This window comes from Paramisgurnus dabryanus, chromosome 17 (genome assembly GCF_030506205.2).
Source record: "Paramisgurnus dabryanus chromosome 17, PD_genome_1.1, whole genome shotgun sequence".
In the NCBI taxonomy this organism is placed as follows: domain Eukaryota; kingdom Metazoa; phylum Chordata; class Actinopteri; order Cypriniformes; family Cobitidae; genus Paramisgurnus; species Paramisgurnus dabryanus.
The window spans coordinates 9623273-9635507 of NC_133353.1; the positions used below are offsets into that span (position 1 = coordinate 9623273).

The 12235-nt window shown below is 39.6% G+C and overlaps 1 protein-coding gene across 3 annotated transcripts in view; it reads left to right on the forward strand.

The window, feature by feature from the left end:
• The first annotated feature begins 579 nt into the window (after nucleotides 1-579).
• The window catches only part of LOC135761021 (cysteine-rich motor neuron 1 protein-like), a 29254-nt gene continuing 17598 nt past the window's right edge, over nucleotides 580-12235 (forward strand). For 2 of the 3 annotated variants that reach the window (XM_065275086.2, XM_065275087.2), the window contains exons 1-3: nucleotides 580-1141; nucleotides 5004-5165; nucleotides 5332-5499. In XM_065275086.2, the coding sequence (XP_065131158.1) occupies nucleotides 829-1141; nucleotides 5004-5165; nucleotides 5332-5499 (643 nt within the window). In that variant the 5' untranslated portion in view covers nucleotides 580-828. The remainder of the gene's footprint in view (nucleotides 1142-5003; nucleotides 5166-5331; nucleotides 5500-12235) is intronic. The other variant, XM_065275088.2, reaches the window with a different exon arrangement.

Sequence of the window (12235 nt, forward strand, 5' to 3'; positions counted from 1 at the left end):
TTAGTTCTGTTCTGAGTAATATGCCTTTAGGTTTTTTACTTTCTCCATTTTTGTCCTTTTCCACACAGTTACTTTTATAATATAAAAATATATCCTTACCAGATAACCGCATTTTGTGAGTTTTCCACATCAATCCAGAAAGACTGACTAAATATACTTTGATAATATAATTATTTTATGGATTCTACTTCCAATCTGCAGAAAATAAAAGTAACCTCCATGACCAATGAATTTGGAGACAACTTGATTCACTGGATAAATTAAATGAGTAACTTTATTGGTTTAAGTTTAAGTTTATTGGTGAGACAGTATTTATTTAGTACCTCTTTCTGTGTCTGGATGTAAAGCTACACTAAACTCTGAGGCTTGTCACTAATAATTAACATTTAAATACTGATGATGAACATTGTGTGAATCTGTATGTGAAGAATGAATCATAAATCTCATTGGGTCTGTTCGATCCTTCTGCTTGAGCGCGCGCCCTCTTCTCTGCGTCTCTGATTGGTCAGAATCAACAGAGAGGGCGTGGCTTTGATGTGTCTCCCTGTGTATGGCATGTTTCGCCTCTCAGTTTGAGTCTCAGAGATTGAGTAATACATTGTAACACGGACATCATCATCATCCTCATCATCCTCATCACTGTAACAGCTTGAACTTACTGACAGTTTTTACTGCGTGGATCGTGACGCAAAAGTTTCTTTTACATTTCATCTACGTTACCTGCAAAAGTCTGATCATCAGGGTTTTGGATTTTTTTGAATGGTTTTGATCGTTTGTCTTTCCATGTGAGAGACACTGTGGAGTTTTATATCCGATAAACGCGTCAGAATGTTTATTTGTTTTTATATTAAGAGTTTGTTGTGGGTTTTGACTTTGTTGGAGTTTTGCGTTCGTGCTATTGAGGCTCATGAATGCGCGCCGTGCTCCCTGCGCTCGTGCCCGCGGGTGAGTCCGTTCGGGTGTGATTCAGGTCGGGTTCTGGCTCGTGACCCGTGCGGGTGTTGCGATCAGTGTTCTCGGCTGGAGCTGGAGTTGTGCGGCGGGGTAGACTGGACTCTGGGTTACTGCGGCTCCGGACTGACCTGCACGGCTTTAAACGGAACCGGACCGGTACTCATACCTGCTGCAGGTGTCTGTAAAGGTGAGTATCAAAATTTTTCAATTACCTTCAGTGCGTCTTAAATGATCTTCAGTCCTCGTGCGTCTTTCTGAATGACTTTTTATACTCCTTTACAATAGTATGTATAATGTAGTTAAAGATAATTAACTGGAGACCATGATTATCCAGTGGTAAATTTCCAGTAATAAAATATTGTCAATGTCATTGGTATTCCTGTTGCTCAATCAGTTACTGGTGGATGCCAATTCACTCCCTAGCAACCAAGCAGAGGTACCCTAGAAACTGATTTAAAAGCCTATATCTCTGCATCAGAACATCATAGAGACACGGGGGTTTGATAGTTTCACTTGTGGCTTGGAGAAATTGTTGGATGTTGCCACAGCAAGCACCACTTTACATTTTCTTCAGAAATCTAGTTGGTAATCCTGTTGCTCAATGGTTATAGCAGCTGAAATGTTGTGGGTTAAATCTCAGGGAACAAATGTATACCCTGAATGGACTGTGTGCCACTTTTTATTTGTTGGAGCCTTTCAAGACATCCAAGGACACCTTAAAACACAAAAATGAAAAAGCCATTAACAATTTTATCAATCAAGTTTAAACTAATAAAAAACATATTAGACCCTAAAATCAAGATGTATATGGTACAGGTTAGAGTATATGTTAATCTGAACAGGTATGTTTATGGAGTGTAGTTGATGGATGTGAGGTGGGGCAGAGAAGCTGAATGCTCTGGACTCAATAGCGTTAAGACTGAGTGTTGGCATGTATGCAATAATGCAAAAATGTAAATGATGCCGTACATGTGATTTATATTTATATTTTATATTTATTCATTTAACTGAAGCTTTTATCCAAAGCGACTTACAATTGATATATATGTCAGAGGTCGCACGTCTCAGGAGCAACTAGGGGTTAAGTGTCTTGCTCAGGAACACAATGGTGTGTCACAGTGGATTCAAACCCAGGTCTCTCACACCAAAGGCGTGTGTCTTATCCACTGCACCATCACCACCCACAACAAATCCTATGACGTTAAATTGTAATAACATAAACCTTGTGGATAAAAGTGTCTGCCAAATACATCATAGTAAATTTAACGTCATACGATTTTTTTATTAGTGGTAAAACTTAAGGAAGACTGGTTAGTAAATTCTGTTGACCTTTCTTTGCCCAGTGGTCTGTAATTGGAAATGTGATAAACCTGAAGCAAATACATTGATTGCCTTTATTTAGTAAAGCCACTGAATTCTGCTGATTGTTTTAGCAGTGATTTGATCTCTGATATGAGCGTTTAGGTTTATTTGAAAAGAGTTGAGTCCTGATCAGCTTTATATACTTAGAAAATGCTCTGGACTGAGGTGAAGAAAAACCCCGAGCTCAGTTTGACCTGCTCTTCATCTTCATTCTGTGAAGGTCTCTGCTAATTCATCTCAAGGGATTTGAGTCTTTGATTGAGTTTCTTTATTTCCGTGAGCTCTGATGAGATCTGAATGAATGGAGTTTGTTTCTGAGCAGGTCACAGGGTTTGGCTGTGTTGCAGGTTTGAGAGGTCAGTGGAAGGTCTGGTTTAAATAATGATTTGATCTTCTCAGAAGCAGATTATAAGGATCTCTCTTTAGCATATCATACATTATTCATGATTTTAATGGGTGAGTCTTTAATGAGGCTTTTTATATTCTGACATGACTGAAGAAGACATAGCAGACCTCAGATATAAATCATGTTTAAGGGGTCATTTCATAAGAACTTTTTTAAGATGTCAAATGTCCTCAGAGTACATATGTGAATTTTTTGCTGAAAATACCCCACAGATAATTTATTATATCATGTAAAAATTAACACTTTGTAGGCGTGAGCAAAATTGTGCCGTTTTTGGCTGGTCCTTTAAAATGCAAATGAGCTGATCTCTGCACTAAATGACAGTGCTGTGGTTAGATTAAGGGGCGGTATTATTATAATAAGATCCCCTTCTGACATCACAAGGGGAGCCAAATTTCAATGAGCTATTTTTCACATTCTTGCAGATAATGGTTTACCAAAACTAAGTTACTGGGTTGATCTTTTTCACATTTTTTAGGTTGATAGAAGCACTAGGGACCCAATTATAGCACTTAAACATGAAGTCAGATTTTCAGGATATGTCCTCTTAAATATTGTAGTATGTCTTTGCTTTTGTGTGGATACATCTGCAAAGTTCTCAGAGTTTTTGTATATGTAGCATATGAATATTTTTTTTTTGTTTTTTCATTTATCATATCTACATGTGTTAATGTTCACATACTTGTATAGTTTGTGATGATTGAACGTCTTTAAGGGTTTATCTATAGTAACCCTATCAGCTGAAAGAAAGTGTTTTTTCTCCTCTCTGATGCCAAGGTTGTCTCCCTGATGTTTAGTCTTTAATATTAAAAACAAGAACACACATTCATCTAGAGACTGCAGGACTATAAAAGTTCAAGTACATCTATTTGATATCATGTTGTATATATTAACATGTGGATTAATCTGATGCTCTATAGCACAAAGTTTTGTCTCTATCTAATACAAACAGATGCAAACAGAACTGAACTCAGATCAGCAGACTAAAACAGCTCCGCTTTGTGGACATAGCTCAAAAAAACAGTTGGAGTTGTCGTGTGAAAATATGAAAATATCCTCGCAGGAAGTTTTCATAAGGAAAGCCGCTGGCGGTGTTGAGGTGACAGGAAACAATAGAAAAAGTTTTGGCAAAGTGAAAAGTTGGTGGTTTCTAAAGTCTGTTTGTCATGGCCAGGTCTGTGCGAGAAGAAATGGGCTTTGCAGCCAAAATGTGACATTTCTTTGCCAAATGCATCAATATTCGCCTTCAGGTTTGGTTTCTGTCTAAGAATGTGGTCACTGTAAAAAGCCGAGTTGTGTTTTACTCTGCAGTTCTGTAAATCCAGAGAAATAAAGACTCCAGTTGTGTCACACACGTGTCTCTAGTGTTTCACTGTATACTCCAGTCTGCCAAAATCCATCAAGTCCATGATCAGAAGTCTGAGATCTCAATGCTCAGCTTATATCAGTTTCTTCCAAAAGCAGATGATTTGTGTTGTACTATGCCCATTCATTCTCTTACAGTTGTGATAGTAAAAACTCGGTCACTGTGAGTCTTTATTGCTAGAGAAGCCTCTGAACATACCGAGTCCTCTGTGTCCAGCTGTAAAGAGTAAAGAGAAAGCTCTAGTTTCTCTCCTGGAGCTTCTCACGTCTGCTTTCTGTGCGTCCGACTCATCAATCTCTCCACCGGCCGCATGTGTGTTGAATAAGTCTTGAATATCCACGTCTGCTGCAGAACCCCCTCTGGTTCCTCCTATAGGTTCTCTTAAGACCCCCCAGCCTGCTACATGTGAATAAACAAAACCTAACCGGGTTCCACATCTTCCACCGTCTCCCGTCAAGCTCTCAGGGGATTTGGCTCGTAAACCCTTACTGAAAAAAACTGGAGTGCTCTTTCAGGAGTTTTCTTTAGTTTTGTTAAAGTATCAACTTTGTCTTAGATGCTTCTATGAAAACTGAAAGAACTTGTTGTGAGAAAAGTTTGAGTTTATATTGAGATCTACACATTTTGAAGGGTTTAATCTGAAACTCAAGAGAAATCTTTGTCTCATAAGACACATCCTGAGCCTCAGTTTGCTCTCCATTTAATCTAATTTCTATCTAAAAAAACAGCTGAGATATTAAGAAGACCTCAGTGGCACGACATTGTTTGAGTAGCAGAGAGTAAAACAACCCGGTCTCAGCTTAAGCCTCGTTCTGTGGAACGAAAGCAAACAAATCATGCCGACAGCTGAGACAAAGCCAAAACAAGCCTGACAAATGAGTCTGAGTTACCATAGCGACGCTCTCTTCTTCACAGTGGTACCTGATGGCACAGATGCAGATTTGGAAGATGTTGGCTGTTCTCTGGTGAGCGGCTGTGATCGTGTCAACGATGAATGTGTGTGTGAATCCAAACACTCGTGTATCAGGACGTTCAGCTATCCAAACAGAGACTCATGTGTCCACGCTGGCCGAACAGGTGAGAAACGCTTCAATTACAGATCACATTCTTAAATCTGTTTAGAGTCACATTAAAGAAAAAAATTTGTCACGTTGTTTAAAGTTATTTAAATTTAACATTTATCTAAAACCATTTCAATGATTGAACCTCTATCTCGCTCTCTTTCTCTTGTTCTATCATTCAGGGTCTCATCGTCATGAGCACAAACACAAGGAGAAGTTTGTAGGTCCTGTAAATGGGACGTGTGTGTTTTCAGGCTGTAACCTGACGGCTCAAGGCTGTGTTTGTTCATCGCAGAGCTGTTATGATCACTTCACGTATAACAACCGCAATCAGTGTCAACAAGCAGCAGGTATGTGTGTGCAGTGCATGAGCGTGCTCATAAGGGAGGTATGGTGCCCCTGAGGTACAGGAGCTTGCCCATTAGGGGGTAGTGTGCCCGTGAGGTACAGGAGCTTGCCCATTAGGGGGGTAGTGTGCCCGTGAGGTACAGGAGCTTGCCCATAAGGGGGGTAGTGTGCCCCTGAGGTACAGGAGCTTGCCCATAAGGGGGGTAGTGTGCCCCTGAGGTACAGGAGCTTGCCCATTAGGGGGGTAGTGTGCCCGTGAGGTACAGGACCTTTCCCATAAGGGGGGTAGTGTGCCCCTGAGGTACAGGAGCTTGCCCATAAGGGGGGTAGTGTGCCCCTGAGGTACAGGAGCTTGCCCATAAGGGGGGTAGTGTGCCCCTGAGGTACAGGAGCTTGCCCATTAGGGGGGTAGTGTGCCCGTGAGGTACAGGACCTTTCCCATAAGGGGGGTAGTGTGCCCCTGAGGTACAGGAGCTTGCCCATTAGGGGGGTAGTGTGCCCGTGAGGTACAGGAGCTTGCCCATAAGGGGGGTGGTGTGTGCCTCTGAGGTACAGGAGCGTGCCAATATGGGGGGTAGTGTGCCCGTGAGGTACAGGAGCTTGCCCATAAGGGGGGTAGTGTGCCCCTGAGGTACAGGAGCGTGCCAATATGGGGGTAGTGTGCCTGTGGGGTACAGAAGCATGCCATTAAGGGGGTTGTGTGTCCATAAGGTACAGAAGCGTGCCCATAAGGGGGTTATGTGCCTGTGGGGTACAGGAGCTTGCCTGAGGTGCGGGAGTCAGCAGTCAGCTATGAAAATTCATCTTATTTAATACATTTTAAAGAGTGATTATATGACAGATTCAGTTTCTGCTGTGAATATGATTGGATGATTAATTTCTAGTTTTGTGTTTGAAACTTACAGTTTTAGTTTATAATTTCCATCCAAGTGTAGACTGTGTGTCACACAACATCATCTTTAACAGATATAAAATCTTTTTGATTAAAACTTTTTATTTCACACAGCTTTGCAGACACGGCGTCTCGTGCTAAAGAAAAACTTCAATGATATTTACTATTTGTTGAGATTACTGGCTTTCACAGCGTCTCTTGTTTAGATCATTAGTTTTATGCCTTGAACACAGAATTATTCTCATGTGTTGGTTTACAGTATTATGATGAGAGTCAGTGATGTGTTTGACATTGATTATACAGTACAGTCGGGTGTATTTAGAATTCAACAGGCAGATGCATCATATCGGAATGTTAGAATTTTGTTTGACTTTTTTTTAAAGACGTCCTATAACTGTGTAATCTTGATTTTGTTTTTGATGTGTATACTACTAGAATAGGTTTTTATACTTGATTGTTCAAAAACATTATTTTTTACTTACAGTTTATTGCCACACTTTTCCCACCCAGTCTGTCTAAAGCGCTCTGTTGTAGCTTTTGTGTATTTTAAGCCTCTCTTCTTCCAAAACCCTCTGATTGATCTGAATCTAATTGATCAGTCTGTTGTGATTGGTCAATCTATGGAATAAACAGAAGAAATGCAATGTACTCCCAATAAAACATTTGTTGTTCTTCTTAAAAAGTGTTTTCTGTTAATGAAGTCAACTTTAAGCTTTGTAACTTTTGCAGATCTTTGTTTTTTTATGTTCAAACAGCAACATTACACACTAACTGAAGTTGAATAAGTGAGAAAGCATTAAAGGAGCACTCGATAAAAGCTTGTTTGAGAGATCTACAGCTAAATGTTGTTTAGAGTTCACAGTAAAATCTCTATGGGGTTTTTATTTCATACTCGATGTGTCAAACACACAATCAATTCAGAAATGAGTGCTGTAATACAGTAAACAACATTCTGAGCAGTGTTTAGATCTGTGTGTGTGCGTGTGTGTAGATTACTCAAGCACACATCTGTACATCATTAGATTGTTTGCAGTAGTGTCGACCGAGGGTATGAATGTCTGTTTGTTATCAACGCTTGTTTCTGTAACAGTAACTTATATAACAAACTTGTCCCTGTAATCCAGGTTTCCACCACAGAGACTGTTGGCAGGTATTTGTTTTAAGTGATGTCGATGGAGATATAAAGAGAATTATGGGTAGTTTTTAATTACACACACACCACATTAATGCTTTTGTGTCTGTATGAATGTATTTATAAAACACAAGACTCTTGTGATGTTTAAGACTGAAAGTATATGGAGAGATTTATTTTGTCAATGTCATTCGTTTTATCTTCAGAAATGTATGAATCTGGTGTTTTTAAAGCCCTGAAGATCTTACTGAAGCGATTTGTTGGTGTCTGATGAGCAGATGTGTCTGCTGTAGTCTTGATGTGGTGGTCTGAAGGTCTTCTGATCTTCCACTCAAGTGCTGATGATGTCATAAATGCCCACCAGGTTCTGGTTCAGAGCTACAGTAGTGCTGTTGCTTGTTCATAGCCTTCTAAGAACCGGTTTGCCTTTCCATGGGCTAGAGAACCACCACAGAGCCTCAAAGTCTTACGTCACTGTATACGTCTCATCTTTCCAGCAATGTAAACGCAGCAGGCGCGCCAAACACAAACACACCGTCGTCAACAATGTCGGATGTTGCATTATTATTAATGGTCAATGGCTTTGCGTACCTTCAATGACATCCATATACAGCGAATCAGTGTGTATGTGCATCTTGACGTAATTTATATTAACTATTAATGGTCATGACTTTGCTTTCCTTCCGAATCCAACATGTACATGCAGCTAAGTGATATATATAATATGATGTACTAGGAACACTATGGCATGTACCAGATATGTAAGGAATAATTGACGATGGGCCATTGAATTATAAGAAAATAATGCAAACCCAAGGTGCAATGCGGGCATACTTTATTTTCAAATAATTCAAAGGACCGGAGTCAATTATTCCTCTAATACCGCGATTACCACAAACATTGCTCTGGTGCCTATTTTTAAGACATTTGACAAGTTAGGTGTGCGGTTATCAGAAATTAATGCATACCCACTGAACATTTCTCAACCAATCAGAATACAGCATTCAACAGACCTGTGGTATAATGCAGTTATAAATGCTGGTGAATATAAGAAAGATCAATTATTAAGTGACATTGAATTGACAGCTTTAAGATTCTTCTACAACAGTAAATCTGATAAAGCATCATTTAGGTCTGAACTGTGATGTTTATTTTCACTTTCATTATGAAACAAAAGTGCATTACTAGATGATTAAAAAACCCTCTGCTTATTGTTTCTTCTAAGAAAATGAATGTAAAACCAGAGGGCTTTACCCAAAAAGAGCCACAGAGGGGCAGCTGTACTGAGACGCCTTTGTTTAGATCTGACAAGCTTCCAAAGTCAGTTTGTGAACAGAGTGCACATTGTACACTGTTTCCATGAGTAAAACTCTGCTTGTCAACACGAGAGGCTGTGAATGAAGACTGCCGCCCTTGTGTCCTTCACAAACAGAAAAACACCTTCACAAAGAGCCGCTTCACTTTCACGAAAGACCCACCGAGATCTTAGATAGCCGCATTGTTGACAAAGAGTCTTTCTGGGCTTACAAAACCAATTTCCGCGGCCCGCGTCTCGCTGCCCTCGAGGGTTCGCGCTCGTGTGTGCGGTCCAGACGTGGTTTTGCCGTTGCTAGGCGCTCGATAACGTTACGCCATTCTGCCGTGAGACATTTAAGCCATTAAAACGCCTGAATTGATGGAGTCTTTCTGCTTTAGTTTGCTCAGTACCAGACGACAGACGACATTGTGCCGCTGAGTTTGCTCTCATTGTGAGTGTGATGCACCAGACAGAAGCTCTGGGATTCTTAAATACATTCACGCTGGCATAACCCCATCAGACCATCTGGAGATTTAAATGACAAGTAGAAGGTTTTGCATCGATCATATAAACATACACTGACACACAGTATAACATTAATATAAACAATATCAAATGAATGATTTAATCATGAAGATGATGAGGAACATTTGAGTTGATATATTTAGATCTTACAGAAAGTATACTTTCAGTTGGAAACTTTAATATTTAAGATCCAAGATTTGTAAGAGATCTCATCTGATACTGGAGAGGAGACACATGAGATTACCAGGATCTTTTTCTCATAAAATATATAAATATAAATATAAAATAGAGAGAGAGAAAGAGTTCAGAAAGTCTTCATCATATTCTTGTACCACAAAAGGATACAAGATGATGGAAATATGATGACGATATGTATCAACGATAGAGGTTTTTTTTATAAGGTGTTTAAGTTATAAAAATCTTTAATGCCACAGAATTTTCATAATTCTCATTAAAAGCTTCCAAGCATAAAAAAGAAAAACTCAAGCTGACTGAAGATAAACAGTCACTGATGAAATAAGGATAATAAATAATGATGTATATTATATATCTTATTAAAGGTAGAAAAGTGATTTCGTTTTTTTTCTCACTGCTGTTTGATTAACATGAGTGACAGACAGGAGCAAAATTTGATAACTTCCCCTTTAAGTCCAGATCCAATCTACTGCTTTTTTTTCCCAGCTGCTTACTTTCTCTTACTGTTTACACCGTCGCCGACTTGAGCTTCCAAAGTTACCAGAAGTCATTCATTTACAATGAAAGCTGTCTTCTATCAGCTGCAAGGAGCGTCAAGTCCATCGGCATCGCGTTTTGGGCGTTTTGAGAGACCGGAGTGTCAATCAGAAAGTTGTAAGAAGGTCAACTTTATGATAATGAGCTATGAAACGGTTCAACTGCAAGCAGTGGCAAAACACCAGCAACCAATCTTAATATAGCCTAGACGTTCTTCGCTGGCTGATTCCGGAGAAGCATACGATGTAAACTTTTGTTTCTACCCAAACATTAATTCAGAGAAAACTGACTTCAGAGCGGCCAAAGCGTTAACAAGCTTTCTCATACTTTTTGACAAGCGTTCTTGACCGAGCAGCAGCCTGAGCTTCTTTGGAAGCTCAAGTCGGCAGCAGTGTACAGTTAAAGTCTCAATGAAATTGAAATAAAAAATTTTTTTTAGAATATTGTGGTACTTTTTACGAATGTGCCCTCATAATCTTTCATCAAATACGCAAACTCCTGCCCTCCTCAAAACGCAAATCCCTTTACTTCCGTCATATGGTACGGCAGGTGGGCGGGGCCCAGGAAAAGATTGCAATGATTAACAAATAGCAACACGACCCAACTTCAAACGATCCAATCAGTTCTCAATGGAAGAATTGAAGTCCAGCCGTAGCTTTTATTCATTTCAGAAGCCATTTTACTCAGATATACATCAACACGAGGAAAATAAGACATTCGCTACTTCCTTTTCATGGCAACTTTAAAACGTATGTAGTCGTGTTTATGGGAACACTTGCAAAGACACAGCGGATATGCTGACTTGCGTGCTCCTTTCACAGAGAAACAGTGCATGCATATAGATAGCTCTATTGTTTGTGTTTCAATAGTTTAAAAACAACTGCTGTGCTTAAATACGTGTACAAACAATATGTTTTCATGATTACGCGCACAGTAACGTGACATGGGTGCGTAACCTCACTTGAGACGATAGTACAAAATCTCTACCGGTTGACAAATTTCTACTGGTTTATCATACCTACCCGTTTATCGCACAACCCTAGTACCATAACAACACAGAAGAACTTTACACATACAATGGTATTTACATGGTACTCCAATGAGGTGTTGCTGTTGTGATTGTTAAACTTGAATGAGCAGTACTGTGTTTAAATGCTGGATAATCTGCTGCTTTCTGAATGTTTTCAATGTCATTTAACTGCAGTACAGAACTGAATTCAGAAAAGCGTTTCGACCGTTAACGTTTCCTCTATGACAATATTCAGTGAGAAAGTTGATCAATGTCGGCTTTGTGTTGAGTCAGACTAAAGTAAACAGTACAGTACAGATACTTCACTCTACCGCGGTATTTATACAGTAATTCTGCCGGCTCGGTTCTACTCGTCACATTTCCTCCCCTCGCCCAGCGTTCACGTCGCTCACACAACCCCTCTATTCAGTCAGCAGCACACCTCAGGTTCTGTTACTTCATGAGAGGACCGCTCACATCTCTACACTCACTCTCTCATCTTTTTCCAGTTAGTTTGGCTTATGAAGGAGATTTGAGACGTGTGATTGGCTGAATGTTCAGTTGGTCATCAGGTTAACGGGTTGAAGAGAGTAAAACGCCGGTAAACTCACTTCTACAGTAGATGTCACTCATGTTATGTAACTCAATGACGCCCTTTATTTCATTTAGTTTGTCAGTTCTTTAGTAGATTCTGGTTGGAGTTTGTGCTGTAGTGCACGTTTATTGCTTTTCATGTTTTTTGTGGTTTTTGTGGTTGGTTCTTCCTTGAATACTTTAAATTCTGTCTTTATTGATCCGTTTTGACACATGTGAGACTGTCAGAGGTGTTTTAAACCTGCTGTGACCTGTGGATGATGTGGATGTAAATGAGATTTAGATTCTCACTGAATAATGATTTATATTTTGGTCTAGTTTCTTCCTCTCACAAAATGTGAGTGCTACGAAGTACTTTTATCGTGCTTTTCATCTGTCAATATAAGGTGCTATTACACTGTTTAGATGTAACCCTAACCCTAACCCTAACCCTAGTGATCAAAAGAATGAAGTGCCAGAGTGATATTGATTATTTGAATGTATTAATAAAACACACAGAAGAGAATTCATTATATATTTTGTGCTGTGATATTATACGTTGTGGTTTGTTTTTATGT